The sequence below is a fragment of the Carcharodon carcharias genome, chromosome 14 (assembly GCF_017639515.1).
Source record: "Carcharodon carcharias isolate sCarCar2 chromosome 14, sCarCar2.pri, whole genome shotgun sequence".
NCBI lineage: Eukaryota > Metazoa > Chordata > Chondrichthyes > Lamniformes > Lamnidae > Carcharodon > Carcharodon carcharias.
This window is the reverse complement of record NC_054480.1, coordinates 31,531,062-31,553,209: the sequence shown is the minus strand read 5'-3', so window position 1 is coordinate 31,553,209 and position 22,148 is coordinate 31,531,062. Positions and strand designations below refer to the sequence as shown.

General features: G+C 40.3%; 1 protein-coding gene across 10 annotated transcripts in view; it reads left to right on the top strand.

Moving 5' to 3' along the window:
- LOC121287207 (DNA (cytosine-5)-methyltransferase 3B-like) overlaps positions 1-22,148 on the top strand; it is a 335,867-nt gene that overhangs the window by 263,297 nt on the left and 50,422 nt on the right. For 8 of the 10 annotated variants that reach the window (XM_041204873.1, XM_041204868.1, XM_041204871.1 and 5 more), the window contains 3 exons: positions 1,379-1,527; positions 5,493-5,578; positions 17,612-17,681. In XM_041204873.1, the coding sequence (XP_041060807.1) occupies positions 1,379-1,527; positions 5,493-5,578; positions 17,612-17,681 (305 nt within the window). The remainder of the gene's footprint in view (positions 1-1,378; positions 1,528-5,492; positions 5,579-17,611; positions 17,682-22,148) is intronic. The other 2 variants (XR_005945160.1, XM_041204872.1) reach the window with 1 other exon arrangement.

Genomic DNA, 22,148 nt, shown 5'->3' with positions numbered 1-22,148 from the left:
TTTGCTTTTGCTGCTCTAATGGTAAAGCATCTGTACACTAAACTCATTGAAATGAATAACATTGTCATAGATTTATATTGTCATAGCAGCTTGTTGACTCAACCATGTTGTGCACTGTGGTTGGTTCAAAGTTTTTTTTTTCACCACAAGCTATTTAACACAAATCCTAACATAAATATATAAATTACTATAAATGATGTTATTATATGAATGCAATGCAAGTGTATCAAAATTTTCTATTTCTGAAGCATAAACACATTTATCTGAAAGTAAAAGGAAGAATTTAATATAAATATGATAAGAGATTGTATGATTCCATATCGAATGGTAATTTCTACTCTACAGTTTTCAGAGTTACAGAGCTATCCAAAGTAGTTTTATTGGTGCAGATCAGTTAATTTGGTAAAATTTAGATACTAGAATAAAAGTGGCATAAATTTCCTCATCATGAATATTTAATGGTTAGGATTGATGAACTTTAATATTTTATTTTGTAATGAGATCCCTGTTTTATTTGTCAATATATTAATAACCTTACAACCTAACATTTCAATGTCTCACAGATTCATTAAGATATATTCTTGTGCCTGTCAATAATTGCCAAATATTTAATCCAATATGGCAAGGTCAAAGTCTCTGATTCACAAAGCTTTTACTAAAATGCAGTTTCCTGTAATTTGCCTACAGATGTTTGTTTGCAAAATCATTGCTTAAAAATTTATCAACTTGCAGACAAATGGCAGAAAATAGTTTCAGCAAATTTACCAAAGCTTTGTCAATTGATTTTCAACAGTCAAGTCATTTGAATAAAAGTACCATGACTTATGAGTGCTTATCACTTCAAGCTAGGTGGAAGTTAGGTTGTCCAATAATTGGTATTTTGGTTCCAAAAGCTACACTAAAAAAATCATATTTTTTGTCTCTTCCTCTCTCACTGCCCCCTGACCTACTGAAATCTGGGACAAGATTGCATGGTGTCCTCCAGTTACATGTAGCCATCTTTCATGTGTGAGCTTGACAGGAGTGTCAGCAGGCACATCATTTGTGGAGCGAAGCTGAGCCTGATGCTGTCCACTCTGCATCCACGTATACATACTACTGGCAGAGATTACTGGACAGCAATCAGGAACCAGAACAGTGCTTTGAATTTCTCTTCCTTCGCTCATTTAGAACAGCCCTCCTGAAATGAAGAAAGCATGCAACCAGGTTAGTGGAAAGTCCAGCCCTTGAATTGTTTTGTTAGGACCTCTACTCAGATCCAAATTGGTATAAGCATCTTGTGCCCATTGATTCGGTGCTAATGAAGAGCTGTAGGCTGGTGAAATCAGTCTCATGAATATGTTATTCATCAACATGGCTTTGCTGTGCTTTGTTGCAGAGGGCACAGGAAGACTCTTCTTTGAATTCTACCGACTACTTCATGACACCAAACCAAAGGAGTGGGAAGACAGGCCTTTCTTCTGGTTATTTGAAAATGTTGTTGCCATGGGTGTCAATGATAAAAGGGACATTTCACGTTTCTTGGAGGTAGTATTTAAACTCTTTCCAGCTATCTTGTTTCCCACCTGTTCTTGTTTTTAAATTATGTAATTTTGACTATAGTATTGCAGTATGACATGTTGTTTATGGCTCTTATTAATGAAGAATATATACAAAATCACCATTCACTGAATTGGCTCTTGCTGTGTCCATGGGCAAAGTAAAATGAAAATGGGTACAAATGGCTATGATTTGCATTTATGTGCTCACTTACAGTTTTCACTACGTGTGTAAAAGGAGAAAGCTGCATTGTTTGAATATACAGCAAAATCCAGTGTTAATGTTGCAATCACGATACACTGGGCAGCAAAAGCTTAAGGTCAGACACATTCAATTATAAATTGAATGCCTGGCTTGGGATCATACAAACCTATTTATGTGCTGTAGTTTATAGTAGGCAAATTGACTGGAGGCACAAATGGCTATATTTAAGAAAGACATTACTCTTCCAGCTTTATTTTTAAAAAAAACGAAATTTTTTGATTAATGTATTGATGGGAACAGGAATTTGCTTCTGAAAATCAGAACTACTCTTGTACTTCATGTATAGGGTAATGCTATTGATATGTGTTCTATCAGTGACATCTGTACTTTGTTGAAATCTGCCATTAGGAAAAAGCCCTCTGCTCTCACCTATTGCTTATTCTTGCCCAAGGAAAAAGTGATGGAATTATTTTCTCTATTAAACAAAACATTGGCCACCTGTTTTATGCAGCAAGGCACAAGACTGACTGATGCTACTAATGGTCTTACTGGCTCCTGAAAGAGCCTGAGGCAATAAAATTCAAGTGGGCTATAATCATCATAGCTATTAGCAGCATTGTTCATGTTCTGCAAACCTTCTTCTTCATCCTTTTTCTCTTCCCCTAAGTAACACAAATACAGTGGAGGCCTGAGAAGAACAATACTGTATGAAATGGAATGGCAGAAGCTGACAGTGGGCCTGACGAAAAGAGCCTTATAAATCCACTGCTCACAGTGCAGCCGTGCTGCCTAAAATAACATAGTTGCTAGTTTTTTTCATTTTCCACACTAAGAATTGCAGCAGAAATTATGACCAGAATTTAATGTCCTTCCCCAAGGCAAGTTTGGTGGCAGGGGACATTTAATCAGGCAGGAGGGTGGTGGGTGGGGACCCCACCATCTTCCTGCCTCTGCCCTGATTAAGTCTGTTGCGGGAAGGCTTGTGGACAGCCTTCCATCCTCGCTGCCATTCGAGGCCCTTAAGTAAGCAATTAATGCCCCGCTTAGGCCCTATCCCGCCGCAGCTGATATTCACCCATCGGCAGGCGGGGTCATCGCCATGTGGGAAACTCGAAAAACAAACCCTGTCGGGATTGCTTGCGGGCTTCCTTGAGGTCGCTCATTGTGAGGCAATCAGTGCCTGATTGAAGGACCTGGCATCGGGCAGGAAGTGGGAGAATGCTGCTGAGAGCCACCCCCTGTCCTTGTTGCTGACTCCCCTCCTCCACAACACCCTCCCTGTGACCACCCCTCCTGCCGTCACTTACCTGGCCTGGGTCCCTCAGTGATCCCTGGCTTCTGGTGGGTGCATTGCCAGCCTCTGGCTTCTGATTGGCTAGTGGCTCTTGGGGGGTGGGTGGTGTGATTTCCTGGGGAAGGGCCCTCTGGTGCCCAGTTAATTGCCCCAGTGGGCCTTCCGAAAAGTAGGTGACACAGCGCTCTCACTGGCTCTGCAGCTGGTGGGCGAGGCCCCCAGTGCCTACATTAAATTCTGCCCTATATTCCTTCCTTACCTTTTTACTGACCTTTCCACCTCATGTGCAGCATTGTTACTGCTAATGTCAAGTTTATATGATGCATTAAACTCATCGTTTTTATGACCAACATTAACGATGGATGATATGGAAAACACGATGATGTTGTTTCTGTGCTATTTGATTAATAAAAGTTAAATGCAAGTGCCTCTTTTAGGTGTGATTTTCCTGCTCGTTCCATCCCAAAAATGCACATCATGCACAGAGTGGTATTCACTTAAGAAACAGGAGCAGGAGTAGATCATATGGCTCCTCGAGTCTGCACCAATGCGTTGATGGCTGATTTTCGGCCTCACTCCACTTACATGCCTGCTTTCCATATCCCCTGATTCCGAGAGAGAGAGCAGAAATCTATCTATCTCAGCCTTGAATATGCTCAAAAATGGAACATCCACAAGCTTCTGAGGTAGAAGTTTCACAACTCTGAATGAAGAAATATCTCCCTATCTTTGTCCCAAATGATTGACCCCTTATCCTGAGACTGTGCCCCTATGTTCTAGACTCCCCAGCCATGGGAAATAACCTTTATGTCTACTCTGTCAGTCTCCTCAAATTCTTGCTTGTTTTGATGAGATCACCTCTCATTCTTTTAAACTCCAGAGTGTAGAGGTCCAAATTACTCAGCCTCTCATTATAGCACAATACTCATCCCAGGAACCAATCTAGTGAATCTTTACTGTTACACCACCAAGGCAAGTATATCCTTCCTTAGATATTGTGAGACCACATCAGGAATACTGTGCGCATTGTAGCACAACTTCTTTATTCTTGTACTCCAACCCCCTTGCAATAAAGGACAACATACCATGGGAAAAATTTCCCCCCCCCCCATCAGGGGTGAAGTGCAGGAGCAGGTACAGGCAGGCCTGCCTCCGATCAGCGCCCCTGATTGGGGGAATGCTGCCATTTTACGTGGGTGGGCCAATTAAGGTGAAAGAGTGCACTGATCTCCCTGAGACTAAGTGGTGCCTCAGGGAGATTGGCTCCAAATTTAAAAATTTTAAAGAAACAATAGCAAAATTTCCCTGAAGCGTCCCCTCATGTGACACTGTCACATGAGTTGGGACATGTCCATCACTTTACTGAAACCTTTATTAAATATTTAAAAATACTCATGAAACCTCATCCCGCCCGTGGATGAGGTTTTATGCTTTTTCTTAAGCCCGCCAGGGCTCCCGGCCTGCCCGCCAACCTTTAAGATTGGACGGGTAGGTCCATTAATTATGTCAATTACTTTTTAAATGTCCTCGATAGACCGTTGACAGGCGGCAGGCGTGCAGCTGATTCGGCTACTCCCCCGCCGACCTGAAAATGAAAATGACGCGGGGTGACGTTGGGTGGAAACCCCGACGTCATCCCACGTCATTTTACGTGTCGACTAGCAGGCCCCGCCCCTGCTTGCCAACCGGAAGATCCTCCCCCATGACTTTCCCAGTTGCTTCCTTATTATTTAATTTTCTGTGTTCCCTGTACAAGTGAACCAAGTCTCGCCGTACATCAACATTTAAAAATTTCACACGTTCAAAAAATATGCTGCTTTTCTAATATCACCAAAGTGAATAACCTCACATTTCCCAACATTATACTCTATCCACCACCTTGTTGCCACTCACCTAATCTGTCTGTATCTTCTTGTAGCCTTTTTGTGTCCTCCTCGCAGTTTATATTCCCATCTTGCTTTGTATTGCCAGCAAACTTGGATAGACTACTCTTCATTTCTTTGCCTAAGTCATTAATATAGATTATTATATAGAGATATTAATAATATATATGAATATAGATTGTAAATAGCTGATGTCCCAGCACTGATTCTTGCAGCATTCCATTAGTTACAGCCTACCAGCTTCAAAAGGCTCCATTTATCTCTACTCTCTGCTTCCTGCCCGTTAACCAATGCTCCATCCATGCTAACATATTACAAGGTAAGGACTCCATGAGCCCTTATCTTGCATATTAACATTTTGAGTGGCATCTTATTGAATGCCTTTTGGAAATCTAAGTATACTACATGTAATGTGGCATAATTAGTCTCCAACCAATTTTTCTCATCAGACCATCCCAGAAAAGAGCTTTAATATAGAGTATTTTAATAAGGAAAATCAGTACCTGTAAACCATCTGTTCTTGCGTGTAGCTGCTCAAACAATAATATTTTTCCTGTTTTACTGTATTACAGTGTAACCCAGTTATGATCGATGCAATAGACGTATCAGCTGCACACAGAGCTCGCTATTTTTGGGGAAACTTACCTGGAATGAACAGGTTAGATTTGTTTCTGTTCTTGTAATGTATTTTTGAATTTTGTACTGCCATTAATTGTTACTTAATTTAATATCAAATACTTTGCATTTATAGTATAAATTAAAACAATGTACTCATAACATTGTACTATATTGGTTGTATTAAGGTGTAATATTATTATGGTTTCCTGTAGGTGGAACTGTTGTTCAAACTAAAGGCTAGACGTTATAATTTGTAGTATTACTAATAGATGAATACTTAATATGACATCCTCTGTCTAATATTTTAATGGACGGGTTAACCGGTTTAAAATAAGTGGATTGTACCTACGTTGAGACAGTGGCAAGAGGAATTCCATGCAAACGAATTAACTATTTATCAGGTAATATTGTTAACAGGGGTCTTTAGCCTTAAACATATACTTATTGCTTATATATATATTTTAAAATTTTGGTTAACCTATGATAGATACTTAACACACTGTCCTTTCGCCTCTGAGACCTGAGCTTGAATTCAGCTCTAATTGATGGGAGAAATGTCTCTTACTATCTGAGACCTAAAAAGATCTTTAAATGAGATGGCAGAGAAGTCAGAAAGTGATGGGTCTGTGTGGGAAATTAAACTACCCAGACCAATGTAATAGGCAGTGCTTTACTGAGGTCAGGTTTAAGGCACATTGTTGGGATAGAGGAGAGCGAGCTTTTGTTTGCATCTGGTTCATGTGGACCTTGAGCTGGAGCTGCTTGCTCCAGACAGGGTATACAAAGTCACAATTTTTTTCACGTCCTACCATTGGCCCCCATCAAACAAAAAATATAATTCTGACTATGGAATTTACTAATAAGCAACTTCAAATTATATCTCAAATCTGCAATATTGATATCTCAATCAATAACCCTTCAATGTGAACATCGTTAAGATCCACGACTGGAACAGACCGGCTGACCAATGTATGAATTGCAAACAATGTTGACAAGAAAGCAGCCTTAAATCTCAATATCCCCCACCAAACTTCAAAGTATACATATTACAAAAATGGATGTATCCTGGTGTAATCAGCATTGCCAATATTCACGATTCACTCACATATGCTTTAATTTTTGAAAGATTCTTTCATACATATAATTCACATGGGAAATTGAAACAGGTCATATGTAATATTAATTGAAATGTATCTTGTTAGGATATATATAAGCTTTAAAACAATATTTTAGTCTGGTTCTAAGTGAATTTCACTTGCCTTATTAAAAACTGTAATAATTCAGAGCTCAGAGATTATTTCCCTATCTCATAAGCAAGAAATTCTTTGATCAAGAATTAATTAAGATAAAGGTAGTTTTTGCTGACCCTTGTATGTCTAAAATGTGAATGGTTGTATTGTAACCAGCAGGTTCTTCAGACAGGTATGTGGTTTTGTGATTAGCCTCTCACATTGTTTTATGATTTCCTCTAATCGAGGAAATGTGTTAACTCATTAAACAGCCTCCTAATCAATTGTACCTGATCTGTATGCTAATCAGAGTTGGCAGCTAAGGACAAGTGTTTATATTTCAAACTAATTACCAGAAGATAACACAAAGTAATCTTTCAATGTTCCACTGTTCTAATGTAATGCAGTATATGTTCAGATTCATTAAATTCTATAAGTTAGAAACTTGTGTAATGCAAGAGCGTGTGCCATTCCAAGAGCTTGTCAGAAAGAGTTGAGAGGACATGGACTCTTTTATAGTTGCATATATTGTAAATTAAATATTGCCCTATATAGTATCAGTTTATAACATTTGTTACTTTAAATTAGCTAATTGTAAATACAGTTGATAGTTTTACCTTGTACAAAAATCATGGAAATTCTGGATAAGTTCCAGCATTATTATTAAGTAAGGCAATTGTTAGCTCTTGGTATTGTTGACTCAGTAGAGCAAAAAATGAAATTTGAAGATTGTACAGATGGTATCCATTTAGGGAAACTCTTGTCAGGTCTTTATAGGAGGATGATGTGGGAATAGTTTAGCCATAACTTTATTCTTAAATCTCCCGTGTGAATCATGAGCATTAGGGGGAAAAAAGTGAATTACTAGTGTGGCAACACTGAATAATTTCAAGATTATTTTAAATCCAGGGTTGAGATAATCAGGGTAATCCACCACCTTCATGCTGCCCCACTCTCAGTCCCAGTGTTCCAACAGCCCAATTTTTGAAGCCTTTTTTCCATTGAGCTGTATAGGGATGCTCATATGGTATCTGCAGCTGGCTAGTTAAGTGATACTGAGGCCAGAGGCCCAGTATTAGGTGTGCCTTGGGCCTATTCATTCAAACAAAGGGATTGATCCCTGTGCTCCAGGTGTGTCTGTTTTTGAGCACTAATGTATTTTCCCCACAAAATCTTCCAGAAGGCTGCTGTTTAAATCCAAGTTTATTAATCAAAGAACAGCAGAATTTTCATACGCCTGGAGCTTTAATTGGCTTCCTTCCTTTATGAGGTAAGTGTCAAGTTAATCCTAATTATATGAAATTTAAACCTCAGTTGTCACACTGATTAGTTAAAACACTATTGACCATTTCATGGAATTGGTCTTGGTCTTGATTTCAATTATCAGGGTGCAATGTTAAAAGCATCTTAGCTAGTTCATGCCGATCACATGAAGCAACGTGAGCTGTTCCTCCATTACTTGGCATAGCACTGTTTGCAGTGTGTCATTTACAGCACAATCCAGTAAGTGAGAAACTTGTTTTTAAATAATTTATATTTCTTATATTATTCCAAAGGCAAAACCCTGAAATGAGAATATGACAAAACTGACAGGTTAGAGTGGGGTAAAGTTGATTTGTTTGTTTTGAGTTATGAGGAGTGGCTATTTTTTGGGAACAGGGAATCAAATTAGTCTTGCTGCACCTGGTCTGTTATTTCCAGTAAACAACAACAACAGTAAGCAACAAGAGTGATTCCAAATTTAAATTGAAATTATTAGAGAAGACTGAGAAAGTTGAATTTGTTTTCTTTGAAGAACTGGAAACTTTGAAGTGACCTAATTAAGTTCTCCTATTTATGAAGGGAATTGACAAAACTGACTGGGAGCATGGGGCGAAAATTGGTCTATGCCAGGAGCCTGAAATAGGCTCGTAGATGATGCAGCCGATTTTGTACCGCCCTAGCTTTTATTTTCTGTAGAAAATAGTGCCAAGATTTTTCATTTCAAACCAAGTAAAAGTAATAGTGAGATTAGGAAACATGATTCCAAAAGTGATTAAACTATTGTTCTGTGAACTTCAGTGGAAAGAAGATCGGGCATGGTGAAAAATCAGCTGCCTATTCGCTATGAGCCGTTTTGCACTGCTGGCATAGATCAGTTTCAACCTGCATAAATTTAAGAATGAGGAAATTGAGAGTAAGAAAGGAAGGTAGGCAATACTTTCACCCCAAGTTATTAGAATTTGGAATAATTTCTCAGATAATGCCACAGGAGTTGACAATATGATTGGGTTCAAGAGGCAGTTCTTTAGCTACAGGAGCAAGGTCTAAGGAATACACTAAGAAGCTGGGGAATTGAGCTTAATGAAAATGCAATGGCCTTTTAAACTTAATAGCCTCTTTTGATATTAAAAATTCTGTATTTTGTACAGAGTGAAAAGAATATAACTGATTAATAGCTTTGTGACTTTTGATTCTGATTGATGTGCAACATATGTTTTCCAAATTTTAAATATCTCTTAGGTGTATTGGCAGCACTGGAACAGGGCACAATTAAATACATTAGGGTAGAGTTTCCATCAGTTTGAACTAGTTTTAGCAGCGCCATTTGGGTGAAATTTACTGAATGCATAAGTTATATCAAGCGTAAATCGAGTTTCCACAATTTCATACATTGGTTTAGAAATAAGTTTGACTAAAGCTGGCTCTGCCCACAAACCTGACCAAGTCCCAGATGGAAATAATGGGGTGACAGGTTTCTGCCAATTGTGACTTTTTGAGGTGGGTCTTCAAATTGAGCTTGTATTCTTGGGCACACAAGCACTCATAGACACATTTTAAAAGTTTTTACATTCATAAAATATTTAATTTTCTAAGAAACTGACAAGTGAACACCAATGAAACTAGTAAGTAGTTCAGTATAATTTTAAGTCATTTTCAGTGATTTAAAATAGATTACTCACAAGTGGAAGACTAGACACTATTGATATAAATGCTTAATGTTTATTGATAAACCTATTTTCCCCTGCTTTAATAAAACTGCACCAAGTTTCCACTATAAATACAACATTGAATATTGAAAGATTTTATGTTTGTGATCATACAAATCAATTTTAGCATAAACTTTAACTATTACCTAATAAGCACGATTTCAAATGCATTTTCCCAATTGCACCCTAACTCGTTGCTTTTGTTGACTGTGATCATTTCAAGAAAAAAATGTACATACATTTAGAGATAAAGGCAAAATACTGCGGACGCTGGAAATCTGAAACACAAACAAAAAATGCTGAAAAAACTCAGCAGGTCTGACAGCATCTGTGGGGAGAAAGACAGAGTTAACGTTTCGATTCCGTATGACGCTTCTTCAAAGCTAAAGGGAAGTAGAAATGTGATTAAATATATACCGTTTAAGGGGGTTGGAACAGGAGAAGCTGAATAGAAGGCCAGCAATAGGTGGAGGCAAAGGAGAGATTGCAAAAGATGTCATAAACAAAAGGTCAAAGGGGTGTTAATGGTGGTGATAGTGGCTAAGGGAGGTGCTAACAATGACATTAAGAGTAGAAAGCAAAATGTGATGATAGCCAGACCAGGGTAAGTGCTCTGGAAAGAACAACATGAGCAAGTGACAGATGGCCCTGGTGGGGGTAAGGTAGGAGGAAAGTAGGGGTAGGTGGTGGGAAAGAAAATCAAAAATAGGCTAAAAGCTAGGGATAAAACGATGAATAAAAATGGAAATAAATTTTTAAAAATATATTAAAAATAAATGGAAAATAGATAAAAAAATAAAAATGAATATTGAAAAAAGGGAATCAGAAAAGGGTGAGGATGGAGGAAAGAGATCATGGTCTGAAGTTGTTGAACTAATTTCTTAGGGCATTTGTCCAATTGACTACCATAACTACAACAGAAACCTCAAGTAGATGTGTGAACTAAACTTAAATCGATCTGCTTGCACACGAGCAGGGGAGAGACCTCATCATGAGTGAGACACAGCCAGAGTGAGTGTGGGTATTGGCAATTTGGTGCAGAGTGGGAATTCGGTGTAGAGGGGAAGAGGTGCTTTTGCATTCTTTCTTTGCTATCAAACTTCTTAAATCTTCAGAGAGTGGTCTTGCTCTGCTGTAGCAGTAGAGGCTACAAGGGAGAGAAATGACTGGTAAGTAGTGGGTAAGATCGGGTAAGTATTTACTACTTTTACCGCTTATAGTTTAAGGTCTTTTTGCTGTTTATAGTTTGTATATTCTGTAGTAACGAGGATCAGGAAAGAAGGGCCCTAGAGTAATTGATTTAAAAGGTTTAATTTAAAGGGATGTCATGGCAGGAGAGTTCAAAGCTGCGGTGTGCTCCATGTGGGAAGCCGGGAACATTTCCATTGCCAGAGACCAGCATGTGTGCAGGAAGCGTGTCTAGCTGCAGCTTCTGGCAACTCGGGTTTCAGAGTTGGAAAGGCAGCTGAGGACACTGGAGCATCCGCGAGTCTGGGAGCATCGTGGGTAGCACATTTAGACAGGTGGTCTCGCCACAGTTGAAGGGACTTGAGGAAGGAAGGGAATAGGTGACTACCAGGCAGTCCAAGAGAAATAGGCAGGTAGTTCAGGAGTCCCCTGGGGTCCCGCTCGCCAATCGATATTCCATTTTGGAGGCTGATGAGGGCGCTGGTTCCTCCAGGGGGTGCAGACAGAGCCAAGCTTCTGGCACCAAAGCAGCCTGTCTGTACAGGAGGGGAGGAAGATCAGTAATAATAGGGGATTCTATAGTCAGGGGAACAGATAGGCACTACTGTGGCCATCAATGTGACTCCAGGATGATGTGTTGCCTCCCTGGTGCCAGGGTCCGGGATGTCACTAAATGGCTTCAGGGCATCCTGAAGGGGAAGGGAGGTAAGGCATGGTACATCTTGGTACCAATGACATAGGTAGAAAGAGGGATGAGGTCTTGCATCAAGAATTTGGGGAGTTATGCAGTAGACTAAAAAGCAGGACCTCTCGGGTTGTAACCTTTGGATTACACCCAGTGCCACGTGCTAGCGAGCACAGAAATAGGAGAACAGCGCAGATCGATACGTGGCTTGAGTTGGTGCAGGAGGGAGGGTTTTAGATTCCTGGATCACTGGGACCTTTTCTGGGGAAGGTGGGACCTGTACAAGCGGGACTAACATCCTTGTGAGTGGGTTTGATAGTGCTGTTGGGAGGAGTTTAAACTAATTCGGCAGAGGGAGGGGAGACAGAATGTTAGCAGAATAGGGACACATCGTAATACAGTAAAACAATCAAGTCAGAGGGAGTACAGCTGTATTAAGTTTCAAGGGTGTAAGGCAGGGCTGGATGGCCTCTACTTTAATGCCAGGAGTATTACAGGTAAAACAGATGAGTTAAGGGTGAGGATTGACATGTGGAATTGTGATATAGTAGCCTTCACAGAGATGTGGTTGAGGGAGAGGCAGGATTGGCAGCTCTACATTCCAGGATATAGAATCTTCAGATGAGATGGGGAGGGGGTAAAAGAGGAGGAGGCATTGCATTATTAGTTAAGGAGTCGGAGCAGCCACATTGCTAGGTGTTTATTATAGACCCCCTGATGGTCAGTGGGAAATTGAGGAGCAAATATGTACATAATTTGCGGAGGTGTGTAAAAACAATAACAATAGGATAATTATATTAGGTGATTTCAACTGTCCCATCATTAATTGGGATAGACATAGTGTTAAGGGCTTGGATGGAGTGGATTTCTTGAAATGTGTACAGGAGAACATTTTAGGTCAATATGTAGAGGGTCCAACAAGGCACGGCGCAGTGCTGGACCTAATTCTGGGGAATGAAGCCAGACAAGTGGCTAAGGTGGTGGTGGGGGAGCATTTTAGTGATAGCCCTCACAACATGGTACAATTTAAGCTGATTATGGACAAAGAAGTAGACAAGTTGCAAAAATATGTTTTGGATTGGGGGAGAGCAGATTTTAGTGAATTAAGGCAGGATCTGGCCAAGGTAGACTGGGAACAGCTGCTTGTGGGGAAATCTACAGAAGAGCGGTGGGGGGGCGTTCAAAAAGGAAATGTGGAGGGTACAGGCTCAACATGTTTCCTCTAGGGTGATAGGAAGGAGTAACAAGCCCAGAGAACCATGGATGACCAGACATATTCAGGATACAATGAGAAGGAAAAGAGAGGCTTTTAGTAGGTACAAGGGGAGCAAATCAGCAGAGGCATTAGTGGAGTACAGAAAGTGCACGGTGGAGCTTAAGAAAGCAATTAGGAGAGCAAAAAGGGGATATGAGAAAGCTCTGGCTGGTAAAAGTAGAGAAAATCCTAAGATATTCTACAAGTATATCAATGGGAAGAGGATAACCAGGGAAAGAGTAGGGCCCATTAGGGACCAAGGGGGCAATCTATGGGTGGAGCCAGAGGACATCGCTAGAGTGTTGAACAAATACTTCACATCTGTCTTCACCTAAGAGAATGAGGATGAAGGGATAGAACTCAGGGAGAGAGACTGCGAGGTTCTTGAGCAAATTGATATAGGGAGTGACAAGGTATTGGAAGTGTTGGCAGGCTTAAAAATGGACAAATCTTCAGGTCCGGATGATTTGTGTCCCAGACTGCTGAGGGAGGCAAGGGAGGAGATCACAGGGGCTTTGACCCAAATTTTTAATTCCTATCTGGCCACGTGGGAGGTGCCAGAGGACTGGAGAACAGCTAATGTGGCTTCACGATTTAAGAAGGGTTGTAGAGATAAGCCAGGGAACTACATTCCAGTGAGTCTCCTGTCAGTGGTAGAGAAACTATTGGAGTAAATTGTAAAGGAGAGAATCTATCTCCACTTGGAGAGGCAAGGTTTGATCAGGGATAGTCAGCATGGCTTTGTCAGAGGGAGGTCATGCTTAACAAATTTGATTGAATTTTTTGAGGAGGTGACCAGGTGTGTAGATGTGGGTAGTGCAGTTGATGTAGTTTATATGGATTTCAGCAAAGCCTTTGACAAGGTCCCACATGGGAGACTTATAAAGAAGGCAAATGCACATGGGATACAGGGTAATTTGATAAGGTGGATTCAAAATTGGCTTAGTTGTAGGAGACAGAGGGTGATGACAGAACGATGCTTTAGTGACTGGAAGCCATTGTCCGGTGACGTACCACAGGGATCTGTGCTTGGTCCCCTATTATTTGTCATTTATATAAACGACATTGTTGACTGTGTAGGGGGTAGGATTAGTAAGTTTGCAGATGACACAAAGATTGGCTGGGTGGTTAACAGTGAGGTTGAGTGTCTTAGGCTACAAGAAGATATAGACGGGATGGTCAAATGGGCAGATAAGTGACAGATGGAATTTAACCCTGAAATGTGGGAGGTGATACACTTTGGAAGGAGTAATTTGACAAGGAAGTATTCAATGAACGGCATGACACTAGGAAGTTCTGAGGAACAAAGGGATCTTGGCGTGTGTGTCCATAGATCTCGAAAGGCAGAGGGGCATGTTAGTGGGGTGGTGAAAAAGGCATATGGGACACTTGCCTTTATCAATCGAGCATAGATTACAAAAGTAGGGAGGTCATGTTGGAATTGTATAGAACCTTGGTGAGGCCACAGCTAGAGTACTGTGTGCAGTCCTGGTCGTCACATTATAGGAAAGATGTGGTTGCACTGGAGGGGGTGCAGAGGAGATTCACCAGGATGTTGCCTGGGATGAAACATTTAAGTTATGAAGAGAGGTTGGATAGACTTGGATTGTTTTCGTTGGAGCAGAGAAGACTTAGGGGCAACCTTATCGAGGTGTACAAGATTATGAGGGGCATGGATAGGGTTGCTAGGGAGCAGCTGTTCCCCTTAGTTGAAGGGTCAGTCACGAGGGGACACAAGTTCAAGATGAGGGGCAGGAAGTTTAGGGGGGATGTGAGGAAAAACTTTTTACCCAGAGGGTGGTGACGGTCTGGAATGTGCTGCCTGGGAGGGTGGTAGAGGCGGGTTGCCTCACATCCTTTAAAAAGTACCTGGATGAGCACTTGGCACGTCATAACATTCAAGGCAATGGGCCAAGTGCTGGTAAATGGGATTAGGTAGATATGTCAGGAGTTTCTCACGTGTTGGTGCAGACTCGATGGGCCGAAGGGCCTCTTCTGCACTGTGTGATTCTGTGCTCCTCAAGTTACAGCAGCAGATCAGGAGGACCCCTGAGGAAATTCCCAACTATTGTTAGCATCTTGTAAAACTCAAGTCAGATTAATGTGTTCACAGTTCCCTTGAGTCGTGATTTTACTAAATCTCCAGTAGGGTTCACATTGACACTTATTTCAGATGAGATCAAATTGAAGAATACTATTAATACTCCTTTCAAAGATACAGCAAACAAATGTTTTCATTTTGTTTGTCACTTGCTAAACATTGATATGCACAATGTATACTTGGAGGAGAATTTTCTCCCCGTCGAGGAGGCCGAGCAGGAGTGGGTGCGGGCAGGCGCGCAGCCATTTGCCGCCCGTGATCGTCTGCACGCCGTCATTTTACGTGGGCGGGTCAATAATGCCTTCCAGCGTGACCCGCACCCGGAAGTGCTGAGCGCTTCCTGTGCAGGCAGAGGGAGGAGGCTGAGTTGGGGCCTGCGCTCTTTCGTGCACATGCGCAAAAGAGCACAGAAATCTCCCTGAGGCAGAGCTGCCTCAGGGAGTTTAATTTGATTATCAAAAAGTCAATAAAAAATCTTAAAAAATTATTCGGACATGTCTCCCCATGTAACAGTGTCACATGAACTGGGACATGTCTATGAATTTTATTAAAAATTTTTATTAAAGTTTAAAAACCTTCATTACACCTCATCCCGCCCATGGATGAGGTTTCACGATAAATGTGAAGGCTGCCTGGACTTTTCTCTTGCCCGCCAACCTTAAGGTTGGATGGGCAGCTCTGTTAATTCTTTTAATTGATATTCAAATTACCTTAATAGGCTTTGACAGTTTGGCAGGCGTGCAGCCAACTCCAGTGCACGCCCGCTGAACTGAAGACCTGAATAACGCGCAGTGATGTCAGGACGCACGTCTGATGTCACCGCATTTTATTTCACTCGGCGAGCGGGACCCTCCGCATGCTGACCAGAAGATTCAGGCCATGGAGATATTTGCCTATTGTACCTTTCATTGTCACACTTCTTGCTTCACCGCTATGTATGTTAGAGCCATATTCAAAGAGGCCTAAACTATGTCATTTTTCACTCATAATCATCCTTACAATACAAAATGACCATCCATTTAAAGATCTTGTTACTTTCTTGAAAACACCAACAGATGAAAGGTTCATTGCTCTCTGTGCACAGATGTGATATGAAAATCTCTGCCAATTCCACTGAAATAAGTAATTATACTGTCTTTTTATCTGTGTTACGAAATGGATCTCATTCTTGTGTTGCAAAATGGGGCTTGCATATTTTCCTGAGGAAAATATCTGCATCTTGGAATGAGGCCTTGTTATCACCTCCTGTTCATTCTCCCATCTCTGGCTAAGAATGACAATGTTAGGAATTCACTGTATGATAATCTGGTTGTAAATGGGTATTTGTCTTCGATTATTCATTTAATTTTGTGTAATACTATCATGCAGCACATTTTCAATCTCTAGTGTGAGCATGAGAATTTAATTCCTTCTGGCTACATGCATGAACTGTCTATGGCATGCAGATATGTTTTAAGATGTTTAGCAGATGCATAAATTGAGATATTCTGTGTTGACGGATGGGTACACTAATGTACGCATGTACATTATAAGGCCATGTGGACAGTGAATGCAGTCATATGGGCCAAATATAATTTAATTAAATAATGTTAAATATAGATTGGATAGAGAAAAAGGATTCTTCCATTCACAGAAAGTCATTTGTGGAAAATATGAATGGAATCTGTCCAATAGATTCTGAGTACTTAATGAAATTTGGTATTTCTATAGTTTGGAAATTACTTAGAACAATGTTATTGTACAAATGCTTATATGCCCATATCATTCCCCTCCCTGCTAAATTAAAGAGGGTATTAACTTCTTTATTTTAATTTGGTTAACACCACAGCAGAGATTAATTTGAGTGCTTTAGGGGTCATTCCACCATAAGATTAAAGTATAGTGCTTTTTGATTATTACTACAATTGACAGAAATGCTTAGAGATGCGAAAAGTTATTGTTCACCTTAGTATTGTAAACCAGCAAATAAACAATAGTATTTCTAATAAATCTGAATTATTGTCTAACAATTACAAACGCCTTTGTGTGGGAAGAAAGTCGCAGGGCTATGGAAAAGAGCAGGGTCGCATGACTAATTGAATAGCTCTTTCAAAGAGCTGGGACAGGCAAAATGAGTTGAATGGTAATGGACTGAATGGCCTCCATCTATGCTGTATGATCGTATTCTGTTTTGGTCAAGAATATATGCTTAACAATAGTTCATACTGAGTGGTAAAATTTCAGTACACAATGATTGAAATGTACTGCTCCAGTAACATGTTCCTAAAATAAATGCAATGGAATCTTGCTTAGCACAAGTTTATCATTTAAAATCATATTTTTCAGGCTCCATAGATAGTAACTACTTTGTCATTCCTCACATCTTTATAATTGACATTATATCGGTCACTGTATATTTACAAGTTTTCTGTCTTCCATGTGTTGACGTGATGTTAGTAAAAACTGTTCTGAACACTTTGGTTACATTTCTTCATAGTGAAGAGTGTTGTTTCTGATTGGCCAGCATCAATAAATATTTCAGCTATTGCTGTTACTGTGGTTAGTCCTCTCATAACATGAAGAAATGCCTTCGCATTGCTTGAAAATGCATGATACAGAAAATACCTGGAATATTTGGCACTGAAGTCAGATTTTCCACATTCTCAGGCCCCTGGTTGCTTCTTCAGCAGATAAACTGGAACTCCAGGACTGCCTTGAGCATGGTAGGATAGCAAAGGTAAGCTTTATATGACATGGATCTAATAAATTTTATCATTTTTAGGTGAATGTTTATTTAACATTTCCCATATTTTAGAACTTTCTATATATTTCAATCTTAAAAAGTGTATAAGCATGAAAAATACCATGGGCTGTTTATAAAGACCACTGTGTAAAGTCTCTTCTCTCTGACGGCTGCAAAGTTCTACAGAAATATTTGGATATTCACGACATAAATACTAATTAGCACAAGTCCATGACAATACTCCATTTTCCCTCTCTGCTGAAGGCAGAGTATTGCTGGGGTAACACGCTAGTCAAAATATTTCACAATTCCAGTAAAAAGATGTAAAATTCCAGGGAGGTTCTAGAAGTTCTGTAAAGGAATCTATAATATGCCTAGACCTGTTACTCTAGGACCCTTACAATCTTTCTGGGCTCAAGATTATCTCACTCCTTATAATAGTTAAAAAAAAAGGGATTCTGCAAACAGTGAAATAGCAAGCAATGATTTTTTTAACACTCCCCACAGTTTTTTTGGAAGATTTAAAGGGATTTCTGGAGAAAGTACCACTGAAGGTTGGTTTTCAGTCCGGGTGTGGGTGATGGTGGGCAGGGTGTGCAGCTGAAAATGGGAGTCATGGTGGGCGACCCCGGAAAGAGTGCAGAGGCTGGCAGGTGCGGAGGTGGGCTGGGTGGAAGGCCTGCCTCTGTGCACCAGCACCATGCAGAAGTTTAAAAAAACAATAAATCAGAAAAGCCGTCATCCTTCACACTTCCTCACCCCTACACACTCTTCATACCACATCCATGCCAACCCGTGGCAACTCATGCCCCCCCCACCCATCCCTATGGTTCCTTATGCCTTCTATGCCCCCCCCCCTACTCCAAGGCCCAACCCCATGGCCCCTCATACTTTCCATGGCAATCTATGCCCCCCACCCATGCCCATGGCCCCTCATCCTCCATGTCAACCTCTGTCCCCCACCCACTTCCCATGGCTCCTTCTAGCCCCTCTGCTAACTTAGTGCCAACCCATGTCCCCCACTCGCCCCCATGACCCTTACACCTACCATGCCAATTCACCTGGTATCCACCTTGAGAACATCTCAGGACCCAGGATGGGATGAGATAAAATAAAGTTCTTAAGTGTCTATTGCAGACTTTATTTTATAAAAACCCTTCATTCATAGAAACCTATTTGCTATATTTACATTCCTTCAACCAAATAATTCCTTATAAAAACAAACATATATTTCAAATATTTAATCCCGTCTAAAAACAACATTTCATTCAAGTGTTTAATCCCTTATAAAAACAAACATTGGAATTCATAGTTGCACTTCAAAGAGTCTATCACCACTTGAAGTTGTCAATCAAACTATGCAATGACAAACATCCCACTGTGATAATGAAAGGTTGTGAAATCAATCATCCAGTGCTAATCCAGTAATGACAACTTTCCAGCTTATGTCAACAGACAGTGAAATAGTGAACAATGATTTTTTTTTTAACACTTCAAAGATTTAAGGGGCAGGAGTTTTAAACGCTTTGACAGTCACTTTTGACCATCACTTTTAACCGTCGTTTTTGACCATTGCTTTGATTGTTGCTTTTGACAGTCCCTTTTGACACATTTGACAGTTCTTTTTTAAAGCTCTCTTGACAGTTCCAATGAGTTTATGCACTTTTAACATACATTCATGTCCACTTTTAACAATCCCAAAGGGCACCTTATCTTCCTCAAAGGGCACTTGACCTACCCCAAAGATGGCCTGGGACAATACCCAAAGGGGTACCCCACCTCTCTAAAGGCCTCCACAAAGTTTAGACCTGCTCCTACCAGATCTAATCTACATACATTATATTTCCCACTCCTGGCTAATGAAAATCAGACATGATGGGAGGCAGTTGCTCTTTTATATGGGCAGTTGCCTCCACAAAATGCACATGTGCAAATCCCGACCCGCTCATGCAAAAATGGTAGGAGCCATGTTCGGGGTAAAACTTCCGGATTTAAGCCTCCCCTGCTATTATCACAATGACAGAGAGACTCTCCATCATTGTGAAAATCCAGACCTATCTCTTCACTTATATTAAAGTGATAACAGAAGAGAAAAAATAGCTGAAGAAATTCCAGGCACAAGTATTTGATTATCTGATAGAGTTAAAAAATGTATTCATTATCAAAGAATTGCACTGCAATTTTTTACTCAGGGCCTGGTGCAAGCATTCGCCATCAGTTTTGCTAGCTGTAAAATAAATGGGTTATTTCACCCAGTAGAACACATCAACACTGAAGATAAAGACCTATTTTCAAGATAGCAATGTTATCAATCTGTAATTGGACTCTTTAAGTTTTTACATTTTTAGCCTATGTCTAATTTGCCAGGAATAATAAAAAAAATTGAATAATATTAGCAGAATACTGTCAATGCATCTGTTATCATAAAAATGATTATTTCTACGAATTATTGCAATGAAATGAGGCAGCTGATAGTGATACGCCCTAAATAGGAATATACTAAACAACTGATCAACAGTTTCTTACACTTTCTAACTTTATATTGGCCAAATATTTTAGATTATGTATAATAGTGGGATCCGAGCAAAAGATTTGAAATTAAGCTTTGGCAAATTCAGGTTTTGTAGCTAACTATAAATAGTTGTAAGTTGAATTAAGATACCAAATTAATTGGCATATTCTATTTTATTATTTTCCATCCAATAAGAAATGAAAGGTTTGATCTTAACCCTGCTCACCAGCAATAATGGGACATACAGATGCTTAAATTAGCAGCAGCAGACTATCATTCCCAATACTATCACCTAAACCACACAATGCTTTGATCCAGGATAAGGAGGAGCCTAATAAATATATTTAAAAATGGACCCTATGATACAAATAAGACAGCAATGCCATTTTAACTAAAAATTGAAGATGCCCGTCCTGAGCATGACAGAATTGGTGTCTCAGGGCCACTGAAGTTTTATTGGTTTATGGATTTCAGGGAGTTTCCAGCTTTCAGATCATTAATTTCAATTTTTTTTTGCCATATCACTTTCTATGCTATCATGTGTGCGGATAATTGCTAGTTTAATGTGGATGGGGGAGCATTTGGAGGAGGAGCAGTAGCCTCAGCAACCAACACCAGGCTATTGGAAGATAAGTATGGGGAGCTGCTCATAGAAGATATACTCAGCACACTGAGTGTACTGGCCAAGAGTTACTTCTTTGGATCTGTTTGAAGAACAATGCACTAGAATGCTGCTGTTCTCCAGTCGGACCTCTGCAGCGACCTGCTGCAGGATCTGCTACATATTGGACCACATGGTATCTCTTAAAATTCCCACAGTCCTTAACAGGTTCCTTTCAGTCTTCTACCAGTGACATCATCTGCATCTCCCAGGCTACAGTATAGCTCCAGATCATCAATGTCCTTTTCGCCATGCTCAGGTGTGCATCATCTTTCCTGTTGATCTCAACAACAGAAGAGAGCCTGAGGATTTGAAGCTGTGTCTGGCTTCCCTTGCATCCAGGGAGTCACTGATTACGTGCACATTGCCATCAGTGCACAAAACACCAGCCAGCAGCAGTCAGCAATACAAAAAGTTACCATTCCACTAATGTCCATCTAGTGTCCTATCACAGAAATAGGATTATGCACGTTTCTGCAAGCCACCGTTAAGCTGTCTTAATTCATTTATCCTGCGCCAGTCTACCTCCAATATTCAACCCTCCAAGTAGTACAACAGGATGACTGCTAGGGGAGCAAGAGTTTCAGAGGTGGCTCATTATACCATTCCACAACCTTGCCTTACCCAAGAAACACAGGTATAATCAAAGCCAGAGACCAACAGGATCATTATCGAGCACCTGAAGCATTTCAGGTGTTGACTGATCTGGGGGTTCTCTACAATATGAGCTTCCCATATTGTAATGGCATACTGCATATTGCATTACCTCAACATAAAGAGATGCTTGCATTTGGAAAAGGTGCAGCAGCAGCAGCAATATTGATTGGACAAGGAAGAATGCGGGGAAGGTGAGGAAACATTCAGAGAAGGAGATTCTTCTCAACAATTTACAACATGCTGAACAAGGAATTAGCTGCTTATTCAGCGAAGCTGCTGTTTACATCCTGTGTTCTGATAATGTGCACATATCCCCTCTGCTTATCAAAGCTTGTTGCATCCTTCACCACTCTTCTCTTTATCCTGTAATAAATGACATTCAACCCATTCAGACAACGTCTATATCAATGGCATTCTCACAATAGGGATTTAAAGCAGGAGTATGCTATTCAGCCCCTCAAGCTTATTCTACCATTTAAGTAGATTATGGTGATCTGTATCTCAACTCCCTTTACCTGCCTTGGTTCCATATCCCTTAATACCCTTAACTAATAACAAGAATTTGTAAATCAGTTTTGACATTTTCAATTGACCCAACCTCAGTTGTTTTTTGAAAGACTCTGGTGACTCA